This window comes from Oryzias latipes, chromosome 23, assembly GCF_002234675.1.
Source record: "Oryzias latipes chromosome 23, ASM223467v1".
NCBI classification, from domain to species: domain Eukaryota; kingdom Metazoa; phylum Chordata; class Actinopteri; order Beloniformes; family Adrianichthyidae; genus Oryzias; species Oryzias latipes.
In genome coordinates this window covers 23,012,258-23,038,748 of record NC_019881.2, presented here as the reverse complement: position 1 = coordinate 23,038,748, position 26,491 = coordinate 23,012,258, and the positions used below count along the sequence as shown (strand labels likewise).

The 26,491-nt window shown below is 42.4% G+C and overlaps 1 protein-coding gene across 2 annotated transcripts in view; it reads left to right on the top strand.

Moving 5' to 3' along the window:
• Positions 1-19,734, top strand: part of ptprb (protein tyrosine phosphatase, receptor type B) — a 28,677-nt gene extending 8,943 nt beyond the window's left edge. The window contains exons 11-40 of one of the 2 annotated variants that reach the window (XM_011491335.3): positions 1,781-2,047; positions 2,133-2,191; positions 2,678-2,882; positions 2,957-3,054; positions 3,125-3,290; positions 3,369-3,499; positions 3,865-4,012; positions 4,085-4,357; positions 4,432-4,601; positions 4,674-4,824; positions 4,901-5,001; positions 5,286-5,451; positions 5,521-5,802; positions 6,396-6,674; positions 8,381-8,530; positions 9,031-9,170; positions 9,293-9,426; positions 9,503-9,609; positions 9,694-9,799; positions 10,311-10,391; positions 10,647-10,664; positions 10,731-10,812; positions 10,881-10,971; positions 13,367-13,443; positions 13,509-13,643; positions 13,878-14,015; positions 14,131-14,294; positions 14,365-14,500; positions 14,578-14,698; positions 17,435-19,734. In XM_011491335.3, the coding sequence (XP_011489637.1) occupies positions 1,781-2,047; positions 2,133-2,191; positions 2,678-2,882; positions 2,957-3,054; positions 3,125-3,290; positions 3,369-3,499; positions 3,865-4,012; positions 4,085-4,357; positions 4,432-4,601; positions 4,674-4,824; positions 4,901-5,001; positions 5,286-5,451; positions 5,521-5,802; positions 6,396-6,674; positions 8,381-8,530; positions 9,031-9,170; positions 9,293-9,426; positions 9,503-9,609; positions 9,694-9,799; positions 10,311-10,391; positions 10,647-10,664; positions 10,731-10,812; positions 10,881-10,971; positions 13,367-13,443; positions 13,509-13,643; positions 13,878-14,015; positions 14,131-14,294; positions 14,365-14,500; positions 14,578-14,698; positions 17,435-17,457 (4,199 nt within the window). In that variant the 3' untranslated portion in view covers positions 17,458-19,734. The remainder of the gene's footprint in view (positions 1-1,780; positions 2,048-2,132; positions 2,192-2,677; positions 2,883-2,956; positions 3,055-3,124; positions 3,291-3,368; positions 3,500-3,864; positions 4,013-4,084; positions 4,358-4,431; positions 4,602-4,673; positions 4,825-4,900; positions 5,002-5,285; positions 5,452-5,520; positions 5,803-6,395; positions 6,675-8,380; positions 8,531-9,030; positions 9,171-9,292; positions 9,427-9,502; positions 9,610-9,693; positions 9,800-10,310; positions 10,392-10,646; positions 10,665-10,730; positions 10,813-10,880; positions 10,972-13,366; positions 13,444-13,508; positions 13,644-13,877; positions 14,016-14,130; positions 14,295-14,364; positions 14,501-14,577; positions 14,699-17,434) is intronic. The other variant, XM_011491336.3, reaches the window with a different exon arrangement.
• Positions 19,735-26,491: the final 6,757 nt, after the last annotated feature.

Below are 26,491 nucleotides of genomic sequence, written 5' to 3'. Positions count from 1 at the left end.
GAGGGACCGCGGCGCTCCTCGCAGTGGCGGTACTGAAAGTGAGCGATAACATCAGGCGAAACAATGGCAGCAAGGCCACAGAAGAAAGTCTGCAGACTTCCTGTGCACACACGGTTTTCTGAGGACATTCCAGCTTCCTCTGGCTGTTCAGAACAACCTGCAGCCTTTTTATGCTGCCACTGTTTTACACAAGACGACCAAGAACATCAATCAGGAAACTCCAACCAATCCAGAACTCTGCTTGCTTGGGTTCTGACATGGACCGAAATAAAGTAGACCGCTACTTTCCAGTGGCTGCATGTCCGCCAGAAGGCGGTCTTTAAAGTTCTGTTGCTGGTTTAGAAAGCTTTGAACGACTTCTGAGGTTCTTCTGTTATCAGACACGATTGTGTTTTTCCACGGGTTGTGGAAAAACACAACCCGTCCCAAAAACAGAAGAACCAAGAAGTCCGTTAAAACAGACTTTGAAGGTTACTGAACTAAAGCTTTGAAGGGTTTAGCATTAAAATACATGATTGACACCAGCTAGACGTCTCCAGTCATCTGGATCCAGTCTTTGGCCAGTTGCTAGACTCCAAATCCAACACGGAGGGAGGCGCTGCATTCAGCTTCATGCTCCACAGATGTGGAACAGACTTCCAGAAAGCCTTAGATCAGCTGAAACAGTTCATTTAAATCCAGGTTAAAGGCTCACCTGTTCCCAGCTGAATTTGATTACATCTGTGCCGTGACTTTCAGCTGAACTTCAGTTCATTTGAACTTTCCTCACATTTTTATTTTAATTATCACTTCTATCCTCATTTCTGTCCAGCATCTGCACTGAAGCAGCAGATCGTTTTCACTAATCACCTTTTTAGGGAAAATAAAAAAAGCCCCAAAATGACCACACACCGTGCACCCGGGGCAAATGACCCGGCAGCAGAAATGATCACATCGAAAATCTACACAGACACAAGTTTAACTGAACTTTTACAATAATTATGGGATGGCCACAGGACCTACAGCTTCGAGGCTTTTCCGTGGCAAGGTGTAAAATTTGTAGATTTTCGCAATTTTCTACAATGTGGGAAAAGAAGAATTTAGTTTAAGCCATGTTCATATCTCACACAGACGCCACCAGGGTTAAGTCTTGTTGACCTTTGACAACAAAGAGGAGGCCACCATCTTGAATCCTCCTCCAAAAAGAAATCACCTGTAGGTCCACCTACAACTCTAAACTTCTCCCAGGGATATCAAGCAATCGTCTCCCGACTCCTGGAGAATCGCTGTGAAATGTAATACGTGAATCCGCGGCTCAAACTCTACAGATACAACATGACAATGTTAGGATTGTGACCGTGGTTAACGAAAAACTTCAGGTGCCAAGGAAATCCAAAAGGCTAATTGTGCAGATTCTTCCAAAAATGACATAGACCAGGTGACCAAAACATTAAATGGTTGCTATGGAGATAAAACCAACAAAAAAGCTGCCATTTTGACAAAAAAAAAAAACTTTTTTATGAATTTGTCACATGGTGCTCTGGGCAGAGTGACGGGTCAAAAGGAGGCGGGGCCGAACAACGGCGCAAGCAGCCTTGATTCTATTAAATCTTTAAATGTTTTATGCAAAGCCCTTTGAAGTTCCCCACTTCCTGTGATACAAACACCAGTGCACTCAGACACTCACAAAAAAAGCTGATCGTCCTTATATTAGGATTGTGTTCAATTGTTCTTTTTAGATAGACTCCACCCACCTGCCAGCGCTGATTACATACCTGTATCTGGGATGTTCTTTTTGCAGCTCCAGCGTCCGTCTCTGACGTGACTGTTTCTAACAGAGGAAGGTCAGATGCTCTCCAGGTGTCGTGGCATCCAGCGGTCGGCCTGGTCAACAGCTACCTCGTCAGGCTTAAAGACGGACAGCGCGGCATGCACATCCTCGCCGTGTCTAGCTCCTCGCCGCCCGAGTGCTCTTTCAGCTCGCTGGTCGCCGGGCGCCTGTACTCTGTGGTCATAGTGACGAGAAGTGGCAGCTTGGAAAACACTACGGTGGTGAAGGCTCGAACACGTAAATACCAGCAGGATGCTCAGACCCTTTTTAAAAAAACGTTTGTGTTGAGTTGGCCGCTCATCGTTTTCCACTCGTCCTGCAGAACCTGCGACTGTGCAGAACCCAACAGCGGTCCACTCGGCCAGAGAAGACTACCTGAAGGTGTGTAAGATCTATACCTGAAACAGATTCCTGCTGCTGTGGCCTCTTGGGCGGACGCCTCAGCCACAAATAAAGACAAATCTGGTTTTAGAACGCTTTCAAAGGTCAAATTGAATCTTTCTGGCTCAAATCTTTAAAATACATCAGCTGTTTTATCTCAACAAACATCAGTGAAATCATAGTCAAACTTTAGGATGTGCTCATCATTTTTTCCACCTCCGACTCCGTAAAACTGTTTTTCTGATTTTATTCTTTTAGAATGTCCTGTGACAGCCAAACCACAATAACATTTAATGTTTACATATTTAAAGGAAATAAAAGCTACGTTGTTGCATTTTTACAACGTTTATCCAGAAGTGCCACAGAAGGAAGGAAAGCAGTAAAAACGTGATGTGTTTGGAAAAAGAAAACAAAAAACAAGTGGGCCCAATTCCAAACCAGGAGGAACTACAAAAAGAATTGCACTGACGGAAACGATGTTCTCAGGTGTACTGGCGCCACGCGGCTGGAGATCTGGATCATTACGTGGTTCTGATCCACTACAACCACAGCATGCTGCAGAACAAGAGCGTCTCAGCTGGACACAACGAGTGCGCCTTTTCATCGCTGACGCCGGGGAGACTTTACAGCGTAACCGTGGAAACCTGGAGCGGAGACTTCGTCAGCAGCATCTCCACGGACGGTCGAACTCGTGAGTCAGAGTAAAAAAAAATCTTTTTTTTTTCAAATTCAGGTTCTGTTTTCATGGTATCAATGTCTTTTCAGTCCCAGCAGCTGTAGGCAACCTGTCGCTAGGCAACGCAGGAACGACTTATCTGAATGTTACCTGGAGCCCCGCCCCCGGAGACGTGGATCACTATGAGGTACTGTTCAACTCCTTCTGTTCCGGATCACATCTCTTCAGACATCTGAGTTTTCACGCTGTGGGTTCAGGTCACGCTGCTCTTCAATGACACGCGGGTTTTCCCCCCCATCACGCTGGGCAGGGAGCTGCGGCATCACCTGCTCACCGCTCTCACGCCGGGCCGCCTTTATAAGGTGGTGGTGTCCACGTTCAGCGGGCCGCATCAGACGGCGCAGTTTACTGAGGGACGAACAGGTAAGAGGCTCGGAGGACGGACTCCCAAACTGGATCAAGAGCTCGGGAAGAAATCCGGATCCTTTTTCTGCTCCGCAGTTCCCAGCTCTGTACAGAACCTGCAAATGGTTCCCCAGCCTGGTCGCTCGGACTCTGTCGCGGGGCTGTTGGTGTCCTGGACGCCCGGAGGGGGAGATCTAGACGTGTACTTGGTGACTCTGTCAAACCAGGTGAGCTGAGATCACTGGAACAACGTTACCAGTAATCTTCTAGATGTTTCAGAGACTATGTTTGATGATGGAAACCTCAAAGTGTGTAAATCTCTGCCTGACTGAACGTTAAATTAAGAATTTAAATGAGAGTAAAAATATTCTTCTTATTCTGACAAGAACTTGATTTATGATCACTTTCACAGAGACCAGACTAAACAGTATTTGATAGTGAACCTTTACAAACCCCCTTGGGGGGCATTTCAAAGGGGGGGGGGGCACACTGAGCATTAGCTTGTAGTTTAGTTTGTAAATAAGGAGGGGCCTGAAAGTGACCCCTGCCGGCCTGAAGTCATGTATCTTTTCACATTGATTCTTGCATTTAGGATGGCGCCTCCATCGACATCCGCCCCGTCCCCAAATACGTCTCCACTCTGGACTATTTAGAACTGATCCCAGGCCAGGTGTACAGCGTCACTGTCCAATCACGCAGTGGGAAACTGACCAATGACAGCTCTAGGTCGGGCCGAACAGGTAAGACGGCGGGTTGGATCTGAAATTGCGAGGTTTTAGCCCGGATTTGAACGGAGAACTTGTGACGTGCAGCTCCAGCCGGAGTCACGGCGCTGCAGGCCGACAACGGCCACACCGCGCACAGCCTGACGGTCAGCTGGGAGCGGCCGGTGGGCGTGTTCGACTCCTACACCCTGCACCTTTTGGATGAAGCTGGCGTCACTCTGATCAATCAGTCGATCTCAGCAGAGAAACGCAGCAAACAGCTGGAGGGTCTGACCTCTGGGAAGTGGTACCGCGTGACGGTGGTGACACTGAGCGGCGGCGTCCCGTCACTGAACGCTGCTGTGGCAGAAGGGCAGACACGTGAGTCACCGCTTCATCTGGAGGGAAGGATGCTCATGGTTACTTTGGAACTCAGATCTTTTTTTGTCCTCCAGGTCCGGCTGCTGTGAGCAACCTGACCGTCACAGCGGTCAACACCTCATCGCTCAGCTTCTCGTGGCGACCCTCCGCCGGCCTCGTCGACCTCTACGACCTGTCGCTCTTCAGCGTCTTGGAGTCGACTGGCAGCCAAAGGCCTGCAGAGGGCAGGAAGGAGCATCAGCAGGTAGGACGCCAATCCTGAAGGCTGATGAGAACGTGCAGAGCTTTGCGTCTTCATCCTGGCGTGTGCCGTCAGGCTGCAGGGGAGCTGCTGGACCTGCAGAAGGTCAGTCCGGCTGTGCACAGCTGCGTCTTCTCCGGTCTGCAAGCGGGAAGTCTGTACAGACTGCAGGTGGTGAGCTGGAGCCGCCGCATGAGCAGCGACTCATCGGTGCTCGCCAGAACAGGTCAGTCCAGACTTGGTCCTTTACGTACGGGTAGATTTGGGTTCATTTGATTTCATCTTCTTTCTCTCCTCCACAGTCCCATCTCCGGTTTCGTCTCTTCAGATTCAAAGTTCAAAACAGACGGACAGACTGACGGTTGTCTGGCAGCCGGGCGGCGGCAGCTGGAGCAGCTACCAGGTACAGCCGGATATTTTATAAAAAGGGAGGTCATAAAATCCCTGAAAGTCCTCTTTCCTTCTGGCAAATCTAAAAATAAATCTAAACGGTCTCCTCTAAAAACACAAAGATGTGGCCCCACACCGAGCAAGTACCAAACCGACTCGGAAACGCAACAAACCTGGACCGTTGACAGCTAATCCAAAGTACACGTTGTTGAACGGCGCGGAAAAACTAGGCTGAAAACTTCACCAAGCATTCAACTCTAAGAGATGTTTTGGTTGCTGTTTGTGACGCTTGTTTAGGTGGTTCTGTACGACGCCTATGGCGCCACTTTGGGAGCTCAGATGCTGGGGGCGGAGCACAGAAGCCAACCCTTCTCTGGGCTGATCCCTGGTAGGCTGTATCGTGCTGAGGTCATCACACACAGCGGAGATATGACCAATAACGTCTCAGCCTTTGGACGCACGAGTAAGAGCAAGAAAATGCATAGAAAATTTAATTTAATTTAGCCTTAGGCTAAATGATTTTTTTTTACAGGTCCAGAACCACCCACCCACCTGTCAGTCAAACAAGGCCCAACCAATGACACGATTGAGCTGTCGTGGGCGGGTCCGCTCGCTGGAGACTTCACAGACTTCAGTCTTCAGTGGGAGCCTCCAGAACAGCTGAGGGTCTCAAAGAGCCATCCGACCGGCAGCACTGTAGGCGGGATGTTTCCAGGCCGACAGTACAACTTTACCCTGATGACGGTCAGTGGGGGCGGGGCCAAAGGCAGTCCCATCGCCATGAGTCAACCAATCCAGAGGAGCATAAGAACAAGTAGGTGGAAAGCAGTGTGAGGGTTTCTCCTTAAAGTAAATATAGTTCAGATGTTTGTGATGTCATGTTCATCTTCGTCACTGATTTTAATTTAACAGTACTTATTGTAGCTCAGCCAATGGTAAAAATCACCCTTTTGGAAGTTTTTCTTATCTTTTTTTTTTTTTTTGGAAAAACATCTGGACTCTGACAAACCTGTTAATATAAAGTAAATCCAGACTCACAGCTGCTGTTAATCTGCTGTTTCTGTCTCCACCAGATGGCAGCAGAGCAAAGAGGAGAATTTTTAAGTTATAAATCTATGGATCCATTTTTCATCAGGATCTGTCAGTCTGTGAGGTTTTGGCTGCACAGATCAACTCCTCATCAGAAGAAATTAATATGTATAGTGAACCTCTTTGTTCCAATCTGAGGGGAGAGTAGATCATAAAAACCAAAAACAAAATTGATTTAAACCAATGTTGGAAAAGTAATGAGCAAAAAGGCTGAGAAGAGTTTAAGATGACTCCTGGAATCAGTTTCAATCTTTAGATTACAGAGAGAGAATTGTTTTCTGGTCACCAGTCTAACCTTCCTCCCTCCTCTTCCTCCAGGTCCGACTCCTCTAAAGTCCCTCCACTGCTTCCCTCTCTCCTCCTCCTCCCTCTCCTGCTCCTGGACTCCTCCCACCGCTGACTTTGACTCCTATGAGGTCGAGAGTCGTCGCTACGATGACGGTTACCTGGTGTCGGCCCTGAGGCTGGCAGGGGGCGTCACCGCGGTAACGCTGGGAAACCTGGAGGCCTTCAGGAAATACTCTGTGACGATCAGAGTTTCTTCGGCCGGGCAGACGAGCCCACCGACGACGCACACCACCGTCACCATGATTGACCGTGAGTCCCTTCAGTCAGCTTTGTCTGGAAACTGGAAGAAACTTTTAGTCAGAGGGGGCGGTCCAATTTTTGTTGTAGTTTCAGATTTTGTAAAAACTGAAGGTCTTCAGTCCAATCCATTTAGCAGATTATCATCAGAATTGCTGGCTCAGACCGGTGTGTCATCGGCATAAATGTTTCCTAAAAGAAACAAGCAACAAAGAAGAACTGGCTTTAGACCAATGTCCATTCACTTATTACACACTTTTGTCATCTCATGCTTATGCTGAAGGGAATAAAAGATTTAAAATAAAAACACCAAAACAAAGTTTCAGAATTTTACTGATGATTGTGGTTCGTATATTGATCCAGAATTTGTGCAAAAAAAAAAAAAAAACCATTAGGGATCAGAGGACAAATATGAGACTTTTAAATGCATCAGATATAATAAGCTCCATCAGACAGACTGTTGGGCTGGACTTGTTCTTCAGCTCTGGTTCTGTTTAAAAGAACCAGAGGACTTAATTTTCCCAGAATCCCTAAGAGTCCCACAACGCCTTGACACTTTAAAAAAAAGTCTTAAAGACCTTCCTTTTTAATAACTGTTGTTATTGCTGCTTCATAATGCAGCGCTCTGAGATTTTTTTTCTAAATGTAAAGCGCTTTATTTCTAAATAAAATTTATTATTATTAATTTTTAATAATCCCAGAATTATTACCCGGTGTCATCTTGAATTAGGCATTTCTATAAAACTTGAACAGAGAGGATAATATATAAAAACAAAGTGAGGTTTGAAGAAAGTTAGCTGTTTGGGACTAAACTTCCCTCTGAAGTCACATTCCTTCTTTCTGCCCTTAAAAAAAAGTCACGGTGACCCAAAATTCTTTAACAACCTTTTTATTTATCTTCTTTGCTCGCCTTGGCTCAAGTCTCCCTCTTCCAGCCACGCTCTGCCAGCATGAATCGTAAATCATTTTGACACAAGGACGCTGAAAACGAGAGAATAAAAAAAACACCCGGCTTCGAGAGACTCCCCAGATGAGCTGTTGATCTGAAGAAGTGTGTGCGTGTCGTCCAACGCTGATCCAGACAGTCCAAAGGTTTAAAAACGACATTAATGAGGTCTAACAAACACTGCAGACATTTTTACTGCATTTCTACAAAGGTTTTAGAGGGTAAAACAAAGTTTCTATCTTGAATGAACAGAGGATCCTTGTAGCCCTCCTGTTTCCCCCCTCTGAACAAGAACCCCCCTCAGCAGTTAATGTTCTACAGGAAGTTAGCAGGTTTGGTGAAAAAAACTGCCTGCAGGATTCTCAAAGCAGGAATAGTTTTACTCCAAATTCATGTGTTCACAAATCGCCCTCTGTTCCTGCTCACGTGCCAGAGGAGGCGTGTCTGGTCCGTGCACAGTGAGCCAATACAGGGACAGAATTGGACTGGATTATCCAATCAGAGGACATGTGCGCGGCGGCGGGGCATCACAAAGAATGACATGAAAGAATGAAATAGGAGTTTATATCATATAAAAGTATTAAAATTGGTGTTTTGAACTAACCTAATGGTAAATGCTAACATAAACATGAAAGTATTAACTGTTTCGGTATATATCTTTCTGTCCCATAGGGGGCGCACTTCCTGCATACAATCTAAAGTTTAAAACACTTTTGTGGGCTTCATTTCTGTTCGATTGACAGTCAGTATAACCTATAGAACCTCTCCACAGGTCCTCCGGTCCCGCCCCCCACCGTGCGCGTCAACGAAAGGTCGTCCAAAGTGACGTCATCCTCCATCTTGTTCCGCTTCAACTGCTCCTGGTTCAGCGACTCCAACGGAGCCATCCGATACTTTGCCGTGATTGTGGCCGAGTCCGAGAGTATGAGCTCACACACACACACACACACACACACACGTGTACACAAATAAATAACACACTAATGGTTACACGCAAATTATCTAAAGAATCTAAAACAAATGAGGTGAATCTAGAAGAAAAGTTGAAGAAATAAAATAAAGATTGTTGTTAAAAAGAACAAATAAAAAGAAGAAGCAGTTTTTCAGAAAAATGTGATGATTTTCTATTCTAGTCATCTAAAAATGTGTCTTAACTTTTTCCTCTAAACCTGCAGCAGTTTTTAAAGGATTGTTTATTGAATCTCATGTAATTTTGGTCCAGAGATAAAACAATGTTCTCATTTAATGTTTTAGACTGAGATTGCTTGAACATTGTTGAAGCTAATGATAGCTCCATCTCTTCCTGAGATGAGCTCATTTTAATTTGAAGGTTTACCATTTTTGTGAGGCTGGAGGCAGAAACTCATAAGCAGAATGATCCAAAGCTCTAGCTGTCACTCAACCGTCTGTTTCCTCCAACAGCCACAGAATTGGTGCAGCCGGAGCAGCGCCACCCTCTGCCCTCCTACCGCCACTACATCAGCAACTCCTCCATCAGAGCGTATCAGACCTCCTTTTTTCAGAGCCGCTGTCCGCAGGACGCCGACTCCACAGCTGGACAGGTAGCAGATCTACAGATGTTCGTGGAAAACGTCTCAGAACAAGTCCTTTGTTCTAAATGTTTTTTTTTGGGTTAAGGAAAAAGGTGTTTTTTGTAAATATTAAAAAAAAACTACCTGATCAGGTGGTGGAGTTACACTTGGGTGCAGGAGGGGACCGGCTGGGCGGAGCCTGTGATCATTACGAGGACGACCTCTACCTGAGCGACAGCTACGGTGAATTCTGCGACGGTCCGCTAAGACCAAAGACCTCCTACAGGTGAAGGGATTGAACACAGACTGCTGCAGTGATGAGGACAGCCGTGTCAGACCCGTGTCTGTGTGCGTGTGCACAGGTTGAGCGTGCGAGCCTTCACCAAACTGTTTGACGAGAACCACAGGGAGGTCGGCGAGCCGCTCTTCTCGGACACATACCTGTCCACGCCTCTGAAGACTCACGCCGGTGAGAGGAAGACCTGCAGACCGGTAACCTTCGACCCTCCAGAAAAGGTTCCCGTGCGTTGGTCTAATGCCTGTTCTCCATCAGAGCCTCTAGGTGGCGTGGTGGAGGGCTTGAGCGCTGGAATGTTCCTCATCGGGATGATGGTGGCCGTCGTGTCTCTGCTGGTTTACCGGCAAAGGCTCCGCAAAGTGTGAGGACTCTCAAAAACAACCAACTGAAGGACATCTTCATTCAGAGCAAATTCCAAACAGCTGACAAAACGACTCAAATCGTTAACCCCGACGGGAAACGGGCTGAAGCCCCGCCTCCCACAGTTTGAAACGTTTTAAAGACGCAGTTGGTCCAAACTGAATTTCTTTGATCAGAAAATAATTCACACCGACTGTTCTCCATTGTTGGAAGCTCATGAAATGTTTAACGTTATCTTCATTTTCAGAATAACAGACAAACATAAATTCCAATCAGCTATTTTGAAAAACATTTCTGACAAAGAGGTTTGAAGTTCAAAACTTTCAGTTTGATTAAATAAAGTCAGCTTCTTTTAAATGGTTTAACTTTATCAGCTAAAAAAAAATAATCAAAGAGTTAGGGAGGAAAACAACTGAATTTAGAGTAATGGGGTTTGTTTATGTAGATTTGTCATTAATGAACTGAAATTCATCAGCAGTTTTGAGCTGTAACGCGTTCGTCTGGGTGTGCAGGGCTGTGCAGGAGAACCCGGTGGTGAGGATGAGCATGTGGAAAGAGGTTCCTGCCTCAGGACTGTACATGGGCGTGAGGAGGTGAGAGTCCCCGTCTGTCAAAGTTGATGTCTTTTTTTAGATACTGGAATTTCGTCCGTTCGAGTTCGATGTTTTCTTTGTGTTCACCTTGTGTTTGATGTTCTCTAAAATTGTAGAATTCCTCCGGGGTCACCTCCTTGTGTTGATTCTTCTTTTTATATTCTCTTCCCCCTGAAGTCCGTCCATTTTTATTTAGAGCGTTTATAAATGTGAAGTTTTATTAATAAAGACTCCCCTTTGCTTTCTCTCCTGCAGTAACCGGCGCGTCACCAGGTGAGTTCAGTTCCCCTAAGCTCGAGCAGCTGGTGATGCTCGGCGTTGACGGTTTCTTGTGTTCAGCCCCATCAAAGCCTGCCACTTCGAGTCCCACCTGGCCAAGCTGCAAGCCGACTCCAACTACTTGCTGTCTGAGGAGTTTGAGGTAACTTCACAGCAGCGTGACCTCCTGGCAGAAACACACACCTGTTCTCACCATGAGCTCCTATGCAGGATCTGAAGGACGTGGGTCGGAACCAGACGATGGACGTGGCCAGGCTGCCGGAGAACCGCGGAAAGAACCGCTACAACAACATCCTGCCGTGTAAGAGCATCCATCCCAGAAACCAGAGTGAAAATCACTGAGGATCTTTAATTAACAGACAGAAGCTGTTCCCATGGCAACGCCGCAGGTCCAGCTTTGAAGTGATAAAAATATTAATTAGTGCACAACTCAGCATGGAAGGGATATTCTTAACTGCAGCAGAAAAATTCTGCTCAAACGAGTGAATTTAAACCACTTTTTTTTATTTACTTATTTAGAAACGCGATATGAAAAGGAACCAGCTGTTCAGTTTTTAGGGGATTCAAAAGGGTCAATAAAATGCTCTGTCTACAGCGTCAGGAGTTAAGGCAGACAGAAACGCATTATAATGCAGTCAAATGTGTTTGCAAAAATAAAACCTGCAGATTTCTTTTTTGGGCTTTTAAAATCTAAAGTCATAGATGAGCAACAAAAATCTGAGTTTAAAAAAAAAAAGTTACTCTCTTTATATCATGAAAAGTATTTAAAAATCAACACAGTAGGAAAAATATACATGTGGCATTTATCCGATTCATTTGGGCGTGGCTACTTCATGGAGGAGACTTAGCCCCGCCTTTGATACAAACCAGGCAGTAATTTATGTTGCAGTACCTCCAAAGGCCACCAGAGACTAGTGGCAGAAAGGAGCAATTTCTTCTAGAGTACCGGTAACCCTTTATTACTGGTACCGTCACCGGCAACAGCAAAATGCACGCTCTTTGAACTACTGTGACGCTTCGACCATTTATGAAACAAACATAAATCTGATGGTGTTGGACGGAGCATAAAGCCGTAAACCTGCTCTTCTCTTTGACAGAATCAGCTGTTTTACATTGATTGCGTCAAAAACATCTCTACTGTAAAGTGTTGCACATCAGCTCAGGGCTGTTTTTCTCAGCTTCAGTTTGTCAGAATTGCATAAACGTTTGAAAAGTTACGAGAAATTAAAGAATGCGAACACTGAAGCTAAAAGTCTAGTGGTAAAAGGTTGAACATGGATTAAAAACTCAGATTTAGCGCAATAAATGAACATTTGTTTAGTCTGGTTTTAACTATCTTTTTGAGGTTTATTTCTAAGTCAACAGGGGGAGGGACTTTTTAATTCAGTCGTTTAGATCAGTGTTTTTCAACCAGTGTGGAGATGGTCAAGTGTGCCGTGGGAAATTGCCCTCATTAATCATTAACTGATCTAAAAACATTTTCCTTTTCCAGGAAATCAGCTCTTTGTTCATCCAAACAGGCCCTGATAAAACACTGAGTAGTTAGGAATATAAAAGATCTTAAAATTACTTTTTCTTTGTGTTTATTTAATTCTATTAAAGACATTTTGATAAGAATGACGGTACCGCGATTTACCTGCAGCTATGACAGTTTGCGAAAAAAAGTTTAACTGTCTCCGCCAATCATTCTTGAAGGCTTAATCACATGTCATCAGTCTGACCAATCAGAAGTGCCTAAAGTCTTCACTTCCTTGTTCTTAATTCTGCTGATAAAGTCTCTCAGTTCCAACAGAAATACCAGCTAAAGCTCGTCTTTAGCGGTGTAGCTTTCCACAGAGTCCGGTGTCAGACCGTGGAACAAGTGAACAAAACAATGAAGCTCAGAGACGCGAGTCTTTCTGCAAGTTTTTGGCAGTTTTACACTACATCTCCCATGATGCATTGGCTTAAAGGGACAGCGCACAATGAGTTGTCCTTGTGAAACGTTTTGAAACCACAACAAACAGTTTCTAAATTTTCTAATTTAACTTTCACCTCATCTGTTAGAAAAAACAGCCGCAACTTCCTGCTTTTTCTGCCACAATTATCACAAAAATGCACGTGAGATTGCGGGGGGGGGCTGTCGATCAATACAGATCATGAATTTCTGGTTTTTTTTTTTTTTTTTTTTTTTGTCGAGGTTAAAGTGTGCCGTGGTTCAAAAAAGGTTGAAAAACACTGGTTTAGATTGTAATAAGGCCAAACCTTTAAGGTTTTTTTGATTGGCAGGTGGGTTAACAAGCAGGGGTTCAGATTTTACTCTGTCCCACCTGTCTTCTGGGTGGAGTATACTATGTTTTTATTTCTCTGGTGGAGACACAAAAACCTCCACAGATCAATGTTTGACCTAAAATTATATGTTCTTGTTTTGTTTTCGAATTTGAATAGATATTTTTTCCAGATTAAGGAAGCAGTGTGCAAAGAAATCCTTTGGGTTTTGTTGTGCAAAACTAACTTCAACAGAACCCTACAAAAGAATGTTTTTAGGAACAGAAGCAGTCTGCAGTTCATGTGGGTTTAAATGAAGACAGTAGGTGGAACTGGAGCCAGATCTCCATTAGGAGGTCATGCATCTGCAGCAGCTCCATAATTCCCCGTGGAGCAGAAACATGCCTTCCTGCAGAGAAAGATCTCTCACTGAATGTTTGTGCTTCCAGACGATTCCACCAGGTTAAAGCTGTCCTACCTGGAAGACGACCCCTGCTCTGACTTCATCAACGCCAGCTACATACCTGTACGAGCACACACTTCACACACAGCAGATCTACACACACGGTACCAACACCTCTGTGTTTTCAGGGGAACAACTACCGCAGGGAGTACATCGCCACCCAAGGGCCGCTGCCTGGCACCAAAGACGATTTCTGGCGGATGGTGTGGGAGCACAATGTCTACAACATCGTCATGGTGACGCAGTGTGTGGAGAAAGGACGGGTGAGGATCTGACGCTTTTTCAGTGAATCTTGACATTTTTACAACAATCTTAGTTTATGGTCAGATTTCATCGTCTGACAGGTGTGATGACATCATCCGGCACTTTTTCATACAAACAGGGACCCTCCTTTCAGAATAAAACCTAAATCACCGGGTGAAAAAGACAGGCCCTGAACTTGCTTGCTTTTAAGTCTCCAGCTCAGAGGCTGATGTGTTTCTGGACCTCACCTCCAGGTCAAGTGTGATCAGTACTGGCCTGCAGACACAGAGCCGCTGTACTACGGTGACCTGGTCATCCAGATGCTGTCGGAGTCCGTCCTGCCCGAGTGGACCATCCGAGAATTCAAGGTCATCTCGGTACGCAGGCTGAAGGTCAAAAACCATTCTTAAGCAAATTGGACTGATCATCAGTGGTGTTACCATGGAAACAAGCACTTCAAGTAAATCTTCCGCAGTTCTCTAATGACATAACCTTCCATCCCATCAGGAGAGCAGCTGCAGTTACCCTCGGATGCTGCGTCACTTCCACTACACCGTGTGGCCAGATCACGGAGTCCCAGAGACCACTCAGTCTCTGATCCAGTTCGTCAGAACCGTTCGGGACTATGTGGACCGATCACCAAGTACTGGAGCTACCGTGGTGCATTGCAGGTGAGGCCTCCACACGAGTCAGTTTCCCATCCTCTGCGGTTCGAGCCTGACCCGGGTCTCTCTGCATCAGTGCTGGAGTGGGGCGCACAGGAACCTTCATTGCCTTGGACCGCGTTCTGCAGCAGCTGGACTCCAAAGGAACCATTGACCTTTATGGCATCGTGTTTGATCTACGGCTGCACCGGCAGCACATGGTGCAGACTGAGGTAGGCCACCCTTCAGTTCTGACCATTCACGCAAAGTCAGAATTGTGAATCCGGAACTGCTGGCGTTTGCGTTTCAGTGTCAGTACGCCTTCCTGCATCAGTGCGTCCGGGATGTCCTGAGAGCCCGCAAGCATCGCAGCGAGCAGGAGAACCCTCTGTACCCCATCTACGAGAACTTCAACCCCCAGTTGTGCCGCGGTGAGTCCAACGTTAGAACCAAGAATCAGAGGCGGGGGTTCACACACAACATGCAGCAGAAGTAATGCCACAGATTTAACTGTTGATAGTTGTCATTTAAAGAAGAGAAAATCCTAAAATATATTTCCCAAAAGACTATAATTTATATTTAATCTCTGAGATTAACAAACATGTTTTTTTAAACCAAAAATCTGATCATATTTCAAAGAATAAAATAACCTTTTAAAATATTTTTTTTCACATTTGAAAAGTAAAAAAAAAAAAAAAAATTGAACTCACAACGGATATTAATTAACATAAACTGGACCTAAACGTAATTCACCTTATGACTGGCTCCAGAATACACTTTCTGCATATAAATCATAAAAATCGCTTTACAAACTAAACTATTTATATTACAAGTCTTAGTTAAGTATTACCACTATAGATTTTTGTATACTTTTTACAGAGAAAAAACTCACTATACGGCTAACATTATGCAGTCAGGACCATAAATATTTGGACAGAGACACATTCTTTCTAATTTAGTTTCTGTACATTACCATAGTGAATTCTAAATAAAACTACTCAGATGCCATTGAAGTGCAGACTTTCAGCTTTTATTCCATGGGTTGAACAAAAAGATTGTATAAAAATGTGAAACACTAAAACATTTTTTAAACACAATCCCTTCATTTCATGGGCTCATCAGTAATTGGACAAATGAAATAACTGAAAACAAAATGCTCATTCCTAATATTTGGTTGAAAAGCGTTTGTTGGCAATGACAGCCGGAAGTCTTGAACTCATGGACATCACCAGATGCTGGTTTTCTCCTTTTGAATGCTCTGCCAGGCCTTTACTGCAGCTGCTTTCAGTTGCTGTTTGTTTGTGGGCCTTTCTGTCTGAAGTTTAGTCTTCAACAAGTGAAATGCTGCTCAATTGGGTTAAGATCAGGTGACTGACTTGGCCATTCAAGAATATTCCACTTCTTTGCTTAAATAAACTCCTGAGTTGCTTTGGCTGTATGTTTTGGGTCGTTGTCCATCTGTATTATGAAACGCCGTCCAATCAGTTTGGCTGCATTCACCTGGATCTGCGCAGACAGAGCTGCATTCACCTGGATCTGTGCAGACAGTCTGTCTCTGAACACCTCAGAATTCATTGGGCTGCTTCTGTCCTGTGTCACGTCATCAATAAACACTAGTGTCCCAGTGCCACTAGCAGCCATGCACGCCCAGACCATCACACTGCCTCCACCGTGTTTTACTGATGATGGAGTGTGCTTTAGATCAGGAGCTTCTCCACGCCTTCTCCATACTTTTCTCTTGCCATCATTCTGGTAAAGGTTGATTTTGGTTTCATCTGTCCAAAGAATGTTTTTCCAGAACTTTTTGAGATGCTTTTTAGCAAAGTCCAATCTAGCCTTCCTGTTCTTGAGGCTTATGAGTGGCTTGCATCTTGCAGTGTTCCCTCTGGATCTACTTTCATGCAGTCTTCTTTTGATGGTAGACTTGGATATTGATCCGCCTCCCTCCTGGAGAGTGTTGTTCACTTGGTTGGCTGTTGTGAACGGGTTCCTCTTCACCATGGAAATAATTCTGCCATCATCCACCACTGTTGTCTTCCGTGGACGTCCAGGTCTTTTTGTGTTGCTGAGTTCACCAGTGCTTTCTTTCTTTCTCAGGATGTACCACACTGATGATTTTGCCTCTCCTACTGTAGCAGTTTCTGGCATGTTTTTTTTCCCTGTTTTCTCAGCTTAATGATGACTCATTTCACCTGCATGGAGAGCTCCTTTGACATGCAGCACAGACAACAACGCATGTTGTCTGTTTACAGCAAAATCTTTAAAATGCAAGCATGAGTCCTCTAATCAACTCCAGGCCTTTTATATGCTTCACTCATGATGACATAACAAGGGAATTGTCCACACCTGCCCATGCAATTGCATGGAAGTCATTTGTCCAATTACTTACCAGCCCATGAAATGAAAGGGTTTGTGTTTAAAAAATGCTTTAGTTTTTCACATTTTTATGCAATCTTTTTGTTCAACCCATGGAATAAAGGCTGAAAGTCTGCACTTCAATGGCATCTGAGTTTTTTTATTTAGAATTCACTGTGGTAATGTACAGAAACTAAATTAGAAAGAATGTCTCTCTGTCCAAATATTTATGGTTCTGACTGTACATGTCAGTCTTCTTGGCACACCTATAACAGACCAGTGTATCGTATAAAGCTTTAAAAACTAACATTAAAATATAAATAAAAATCAAAGATGAAGAGAAAAAAAACGTCAAATAAAATTGCTCAATTGGAACCAGTGGAAAGTGTTTATTAGGAAGCTCTGAGGAGAAAAGCAGCTTTCTGTGGTATGCAAGTATTATGTAAATTACGCCATAGTAATAGCCAGGTCAGCCCTGCCTTAAGCCCCGCTATTATAAAAAAGAAAAAAACAGTGGCTGTGTCTGAATTCCCTCACTGATCACCGGTTAGTTCACTATATTGGGCTTCTGCCTTTTTTTCTGGGTGTCTGAATCTACAATTCCAATATCCAGTGTCCCAGAAATCTACCCCCCCCCCCCCTTTCTATAATCACCCTCTAGTCACGTTTAAGTCAAATTTTAATTTGGTGGCAGCTAAAACGTACAACAGCAGAAGTGGATTTGAGGCCTTCAGAGACTCTGAACAACTTAAAGTGAATTTAAAGTCCAAAACAATCCTTAAATGAGTTCTAACATCTGTGTTTCTCCTCAGATGTAATGTTTTCTGGACGCTGAAGAGGCCTGACCTTCATCTGATGCAACTCTACTTTTCAGACGTTTAGTGACAGCAGCTCTAACTTTCATCAAACTTCCTGAGTGAGCAGAAATCCTTAAGGCCTTAGATTTACACAAATCTGTTGCACTGCAGACATCCTCACGGCCACTCGATTGATGCTGAACAGATAATAGAAAAGTCAGGAACATAAATCAGGAACATAAATCAGCCAAAGGAACTGAGGAACCGATAACCAAAGCTGTTCCTGCAATCAAAGATTTCAAGTATTTTTCTAAGGAATAAAGAGTTGATTGTACCCAGAGATCTCTGTCCTTGTCCACACCTAATCAGTCTGCTGCTCAGATCAATGCAGCACAGATACAGATTTTTTCCTTCAGGATTGTTCTCATTTGTTTGCATTCTGGGCCAGAAATGTCTAACTTTGTTGTGTTTTTTTTTTAACAGATAAAACAAACTGCATTAAGTATCCATTAATCTAAGGCCTAAGAACCTAAAGATTCCCAAAGAACCCAAATAGAGCAATTTTGTGCTCCCAGTTTAACTGGGAATACATTGAAATTAAAGTTGGAGTTGAGATCATTGTGGTGTTTTTGCAATACTTTTCTCAACCAGTCAGCAGAAACTTCATATAAACCCCCAAAAAAACTTTTTCAGAAGCACTGGCTTAGTTTTTTTCTGCACATTTAGAAAGAAAAAAACCTCAACCTGACAGTGAAGAGACAAGGTTTTGTTGGATTTCATGGATCTCTAACCTGTTTTTCTGATTGTAGCATCTTCTCCCCTCAGTTTGTTCTCACTTCAACATATAAGCTGATTATTTAAAGTGACACACAGTGCTGTATGTAAATATAGATTTAATACACTTTTGCATTACAACAAATGTATGTCTGTCAGGTATGTTAATGCTGTTTTATTTCCTGTTTTAGTTGAAAATTCCTACTTTGTAAAAGTTGAAAGACTAAAAGCTTTGTTGTAATTTTCCTAAACTGTAAGGTTTAGAGCACATATTTATCTATGTCACCTCGTGATTTTGGATTTGAACTCATTTTGAAAGACTAAAAACTTTATATCAGCTTCTGATTAGTTTGGACTGAAAACTAGCTTTTTAGAAGTTTAAATATTTGTTTTTACTGTTATTTAAATTAATTAAAAGCTGTAAAAAAAAAATTTAATTCACAACCTTCAGCCCTGACTTTATTTTCTATCATCAGGCCCTCAAACTGTTTTTAAATCTGCTGTCAATCTGCAAAGTGGAAAATAAAGTTTAATTTGGAATTTACCGTCGTGCTCCGACTCTTGCTGATTTAAAAAATAAACCCCAAAAGATTATCAGAGGTATGATTTAAACAAAGAAAAGAAAAGAGGTCATAAAATAGATATTAAACTCACATATTAGCCCAGACTGCAGGAGCACACTGAGCATGTGCAGACTGAACACATCCTGATTGGATCAAATAGACAGTTTCTGTCCAACTCTGATGGTGGCGCTAACTACACAAGATATAAGCTTGATTGCAAGTTGACAAAGACTGTTTGCAGAGTTAACAAAGTTTTAAGATACCTTAATCTGATTTATTTTTTAAGACATGGATCCATCACCATAATGTCAGTCTATGTCAGACTATAATGAAGGAAGCTTCCATCGTTCTTTGTTTAAATTACTTCCATTGACAACACTGGCCAGCGCCACCTTCAGTCCAAAGAAAATCCAATCCTACATCAAATTAATTCCGAAGAGAAAATTGAACTTAAGGTTGATGAAGAATTCTAAGGCAAAAAAAAGCTGTTCTCCACATTTGGAAAAAAGGAGGCGAGGATCAACCAAAATGAGCCATGAACACGAGGAGGCCTCATTCTGGAGGTCCTCAAAGATGCAACAGACAAGGAGAGTTCAAAGAAGAAGACATTTTCATTAGGCGAGGAGCCCGACTCTGCAGCAGGTCCACCTCTGAATGGACCCACATAAAGGTTCAGAGTCTAGATTCATGAGCAAACGTTTGGACTAAACAACAACAGGCTTCACCAGAATTTTGGCCTAAAGGCAGAAAAGGTTTTCTAACCAATAGAAACCATTTCAATAGCGAATAAGCAACAGAAGAAAAAAGCTGCAGGAGCCTTTATTGTGCTCTACAGTTCATGTTTTACTGAAACCGATAAAAAGATTAGATGAACAAAAATTTTAAAAAGAAGAAACTGAGATGCTCGTGATAATGTAGACAGCAAAAGATACTGTGTGATGTAGAACAGTAAGGGAAACTAGAGAAAAACAGCTTAAATAGATTAAAAACAACATTTCAGATGAAAAAAATAATAATTGGACAAATCGTCATAATATATGGAAGAAGAACTGAATGATAGTAAACAGACAAACATACACAGTTTCCAAAAATGCTAAAGTTAATTATTCTCAGGTTTATATTGTTTTGGAAAATTTAACAAAAAAAAAGTCTTCAACTAATATATACACACAAAGAATAGCAGAAGGTGTAAAACCTTGAAAAACTACAGTAGGTTTGGTTTAAATATCAAAAATACTCAAACTCTACTTAGCCCAAAAGAACCCAGGCCAGACCTAAAAAGAAATATGTGAGAAATACCGCAGACCAAGTGGGCCATGTCTGATGTTCTGCTACGATGTTGTCACCATTGGTTAAGTTACAGTTTTTTGAAGAGCACAAATGACTTGAAGTTTCCTCGTTGACGCTTTAGGATCCAAGCGGGAACCTCCTGAAGGAGTTTAGACTAAATAACCAGAAGAGGATCTTAGAAGATCTCAGTCTGTTTGTCTTACAATAACTCAGGTCTGCTGCTTATTGGGACACTTTTCGCTCGTCTATAATGAAGTCTTCAGGCATTTTATCAAAAACGTAGCAGATGGAAGAACAGGAAAGGAGGATGAAGAGAACGAAGATCAATGGAAGAAAGGAGTTCCTGCTGTTTGAGGTAAAGCTGTCAGTTCTGCATCCATGCAGGAAGAAAGAGCTCCATCGCACCTAAAGTTTTCACTTTAAAGCTCCTAAAAAGGGTCTGATGTTCTGCTGAACCCCTCCCTCCACAAAGACGGACAAACTACAGAGAAGCAGCTGAACAACGTCCAAACCTCCGATTTCTACATTGATCTGAGACAGATGGAGGCCGGAGCAGAACTGGGTGACCCAGTTCCAGCTGAAGCTTCTGTCAGTAGATCCAAGTCCCAACCCCTCCAGAGACATTCAAAGCAGCAAGGATTTTCTACATTAATGATAGCAGAATGTCTAAGGTCAATTCTAGAATTTCTCTGTAGCATTAAAATAAAACATCTTGTGTGCACAATGTTCTCATGCACATGCATTTTTGTCCTCGTGTACTGTTGTGCAAGCGAGTGGTTTTGCATGAATGTCTCGGTAGCACGTGTGCTCCACTGCAGTGGTCCCCAACTCCTGGGCCACAGACCGGTACCGGTCCATAGGCCACTTGGAACCGGGCCGCAGACAGAAAAATAATAATAATAAAATATTAATAATAATAATACATACATTTAATTATTTCTGTTTTGTTTGTTTTCTGATACTGAAGGAAGTTTTATTTTGGAAATCTACCAGATACTGTTCACCACATCTGTCTCTCTTGGCGCATCACGTGACTTTAAGCAGCTGCTCAGATTGCTAAATTTGTAGCCCAATGCTAATGAAAAACAAACAAACAAAAGACATATTTGGAAGGTTTCTTTGGGGAGAAAAGAGCCAGTGAGGAACCGAATAAAGGTCTTCGACTTCAAAGAAACAAAGCTGCTTTTTACAGACAAAATCAGTGATTTCCTCCAAATATGGGATTTATTGTGGCAGTTGTTTTCACAGAGCCACTCTACCTGATTCGCGTCGACTGATTCTCCAATGTTTCACACACGCAGATAATAAAGTTGCAGACACTATGGTTATATTATATTTTAAAAATACCAGTTTTCACAACGCTCGTGTCATATTATTTTGCTTTACTCATCTACCGCACCTTTAAAGTCGGTAGCAGCTAAAGTTAGCATCCGGTGGTTAGCATCCACGTTGACGTCTTCATCTTCATCACAAAGTCTAAGTTTGAACAAGCCGTAAACATTTGACAGAGAATAGAGATTCAATCAAAAAAAGTTGCCAACCTGCTGAAGACGTTTCTGATCTGAGGAAACTTGTAAAGGGGAGATTATGGGTGAATTAGGCAGGCAGCGAAGAAACTTTAGCACAGAAAATGTTCCCATATAAAAAAATAAATACACAATAAATCAAGGAAAAACAAAATAGGAAAAATCCTTTTGCTCTGAAAGATGATACAAGCCTGGGTTGAGTTCTCAATGTTAAAATCTGAAAACATTAATACATTTTTTTTACAGATTACAAAGACTCAATGAAACAAAGTTGTTGGTTTTTAAATAATTCAATAAAAGCAACATTACAGTTTTTTCATTGAAAACCATTATAACATTGAGAACTTAACCCAGTCTCAGATCATTAGGGAGAGTTTTGATATTTTGTTTTTACATAAATCCTGATTCTTTGTGTATTTCTAACACAGATGAACATTTTCTGTGCTCAAAATGCTTAATATATGCCTGCTTGAGTCTCTCTTGCTGTGGGAAAAATTCATAAATGCCCCTTCAACAAGTTTCTACAAAAGTGAAACTGGATTGAATCTTCATTCCCTGTAAAATGTTTGCAGCCAGTTTAAACTTAGACTTTGTGACGAAGATTTTCCCTTTGACATCAAAGCGAATGCTAACAACTGGATTCTAACTTCAATCACCCAAATCAATCACATATATAAGTTTTCATTTAAATGACTAAACATCAAACAAAGGATTTTAAGTCCAACTGTAGTTGGAGGGAACAAAAGCACAGAATGAATGAATGATGAATGCTGTGTTTGCTCATCCCTGATCGACTGCTGTGTTTCAGGTCTGCAGGGAGACGCTGAGGTGAGGCTCTCATTCTGCTGATGGAGCTGCTGCTGGTATTTATGAGCTGCAGAGAGCCGCTCAGGATGCTGACCGATGAAGCTGGTTTCTAGAAAAATCACAAATATTTGCACAAACCATGAAGTTACTCAGGAAGATTAAAGGCAGCCAATAAAAGTGAAGAAATGTAATGATGTAAATAGCTCCAGAAGCTGCTAAAATGCTCATATAAGTGCTTTTTGATTATTTAATATTTTATTTAGGTTATTCAAAAGTAGTATAAAAAACATTTTAGGTCTAAAAATAACAAAAATGTTTTACAAAGACAATAAATGAAAGTGAGTAATAATAGAATAAGTCAATTATTTTAACCTACTGCAACAAGTAAAATAAATTATGCCCAATATCTCCTGGATTTTTAAAAGTCTGAAAGATCTTTGCAGGTGAAAGTTCTCGTCTCTCAAGGAGGACAGCGTGTGATGGATTTGGAGTTTTTCCATTTACTTTCTTAGACTCCAAAACAAAATGCACAGAAAAGAGCAAAACCAGAAGTACAAGCAGAACATCCAGAAGAAGCTAAATGTTTTAATACCAAAATGGGAATTTCTGAAATTCTGAAACCGGAAGCGGAAGATTTAACATAATAACAAAGCACATCAGAATAGCAGTGCTGAAGACCAGATGCACCATCAGAATCATGACAAAAAGCCTCAGCGCAAAGTGAAAAGACAAGCAATGAATCAAATAATGACTAGAATTGACAGAAACCCTCAAAGCTGCAGAGGATCTGTTAAAGCCCCAAAACCGAATCAAGGTCTGCAGCCCCAACCAACGGATGTGAACATTTTCAGCAGAAACCAGAATGCTTCAATGCAATCACCTAAAGCACATTTAGCCGTCTAAATTTACATTTCACAGAATTTAAGTATAATTACAAAGGCATGTTATTCAGGAAACGTTTTTTTTCCAACTTAACAGTCTTCTAACGCTACGCTGACACCCCCAACAGGCGGTTGAGCAACTACTTTCAATTAAAAGTTCATATGAACAGGTGAACAGTCTATGTGTGCTTAGGACTTCCGTGTAAAAGGGCTCTCATATCAGAATAGAGCTGTGAAGAAAAAGTCTGGAGAAAGATTTACCAGATTTGCACCAATTTGACATTTCACACCAAGACTTTCACATCTGTCGGAAGTAAACAGTAGAAAGCTATAGAAAAGGAAGCCCTTCCCTGCTTGTTCAGTGTGAACACCACTAGCTAGTCTCAAGTTATATGCCCCATGTAGCTTTCCATTTAAACAACTAATACTGTCATTAATTTTTAATGTGAAAGTGGTTTCAAAGCTCTCCATCATAAAGAATACACAAAAAGAAAAATATATGTAAAAGTAAAGAGCATAATCCTACAGTTTGTGGATTAATTCAAGAATCAATTGCATCATGTCTGAAATTAAAATCTCAAAAACTCAAAATAAACCGTTTCATGTCAGTTAGACACCGGAAGTCAGTCTGCTCACAGAAACAAACAGGCGTCAACTAAGTAAAAGAAAAACAATTCTAGTAGAAACTTCTGGAAAAGAAGTCCTTAAACAAGCAAACCAAAAAATGGCGGCTACACCCCCTAACAGTCTTTAGCATTTGCTAACATAAATCTATGTGACTGAGTGAACACAAATAGTAAACAAGACAAAAACGGATTCAAACTAACAACAGCGAGTTATTATGACGAGCCACAGAAAACAAAAAAGACGGAAATAGGGCTTTAGTTGTGTTACTCACCGAATTTGAGGAAAAAACCCGCCATTTCCCCGTCCACCGGCGAACGAAGCTTTGCTAGTTAACAAGGGCTAACTACCGTTAGCATACAACAGTCGTTAGAGAAATTGTTTTAAAAATCGTAATGAGTGAATGGAAAATACATACATTAATATAAATGTAACTGTTAATGTGAAATATTAGATTTTTTACTCGTAGTTATCCGAAAGCTCTCCCCAAAGTCGTTTCGTTTAAATGAGGTGAACCCGCCTGGAGTGGCTCATGACGTCAGAGCCTCAGGGTCGCCATAACTACAGGGTTGCCAGGTTTGATGGACGATAAATCACGTTTTGGAGTTTATTTTTTTATGCCTCACTAAATAGTTTTACTAATAAAATCAACCTACACAAAAAATAATTGATTTTACCGACAACTACAAAGATAGAAATAATATGTTACTAATCTCTTTTTTTGTTTAATCAATATTTTAAACTATTCTAGTTCCTTTTTCATATTGACAGATTTTTCGACTCATTTTCCCTCTAATTTCTTGTATGCGGTAATCCTGTTTGAAAATAGGATTTTTCCAAACATTAGATGGTGCTAGGCAGTGGCGGTTCTACCCTGAATTACTCCCCGGGCGAGACCCTCCTCTGCCCCCCCCCCCCCCCCCCCCCCCCAATAGAGTCACTTTGTCCATTTATTGTAACTGAAAATACAGTTAGGAAATATTTAATCAAACACAAATAATCTGAAATAAATATTATAAACTACAAATCACACTAATAATACACTAGAATAAATGTAACTGCAGCACTAAGAACAGAAAACACTAACTAAACCTAACCTTTGTGACTTTCCTGATGCAAGCTTGTCAATAACGTCATCATATGAAATCTGCTCCCCCCCTGAATGATTGATACTAACAACAGCAGGTTAGTGAGTTGCTCCTGAGACATTGGTGATCTCAGGTATGACTTGATCAACTGGAGTTTTGAAAAGCTTACAACAGCAGCAGCAGCAGCAGCAGCAGCAGCAGCAGCAGCAGCAGCAGCAGCAGCTGCAGCAGCAGCAGCTGCAGCAGCAGCAGCAGCAGCAGCAGCAGCAGCAGCAGCAGCAGCAGCAGCAGCATGCTACCATCACAGCTTATTTAACATTATGAACTAATATACAACAATAAAACACAACAAAAACTTTGTGTTACAGCAGAGCAGACAGACACATGAATCATAACTAATGTTACAAGTTAAGGCAGAGCAAACATTTAAGAATAAATATCTTAAAAATGACGTTATTTGCAATATTGGGCCTACTTCAGTTTTGGTCATGATAGACCAAACAAGAGATTTTTCCTCTGCAACGTTGTTGTTGTTGTAGGGCAGGTAGCATTCAAATTTAGAAAACGTGCATCTAGCTATGCGATAATACCCTTTTCTTTGTCTCTTTTCTCCTCTTCTTCTCTTTTCTTTCTAAATTCGGCACCAGCTTTGACCTTTTTTCTCCATATTTCAGATGTTTCTGCATTTAGCATAAATGTCCTGACATAGGTATCAAGTCTGTCGACTAAACCAACTGTCATCTAAGTGAAGAATTTTTTTTGTTTTCCCATTTTTTATTTGGGCATTTCACACCAAAATAACCAAAAAAGCATGATTTTTTTATACCTTTTTATACCCGCAGCGCCCCCCCCCCCCCCCCCCCCCCCCCCCGTTCGTCAAACATTTCCAGAAGGAGCGCGTGCAGCTGCACCCAGGGGCGCCAATTCGCTACATGGCGGCACAATTTTTATTTTTATTTTTTCATCAAGCACTGAGCCGCGGCCCGCGACCGTTGCCCCCCTGGAAGAAGATCCAGCCAGGTTTGCGCATGCGTTTTGTGCTCCGTGCTCACCTCTCAGCCTGCACCCTTCACCCCGCGCCCCCTCCCTTCTCCTTCTTCACCCCGCGCCCCCTCCCTTCTCCTTCTTCACCCCGCGCCCCCTCCCTTCTCCTTCTCACACACATTTGCGTCTACTTCTCAAAGACAGGAGGGAGCGCAGCTGCGGGGCGGGGGCGCCGCCAGGTTTCAGGCTGTTACAAACTCTGTGATATAAGTAAACCAATAGTGGTGCATAAAGTATTTTACAAGAGCTGAGCCGCTGGCGCCGCCCCTCCGTCATTTTTCCGCCCCGGGCGATCGCCCGTATGGCCCGTGCCTAAAACCGCTACTGGTGCTAGGGGAACCTTTGTTGTAGTTAGAGCTGAAGCAGCAACAAATGTTAACATCTGTTTTTTCACTCTTACATTTTATTTACTTGTAAAAAAAATTATTAAAATAAAATAAAAAAGACAGAGAGAATTGTAAGGAAGTATCAAGTG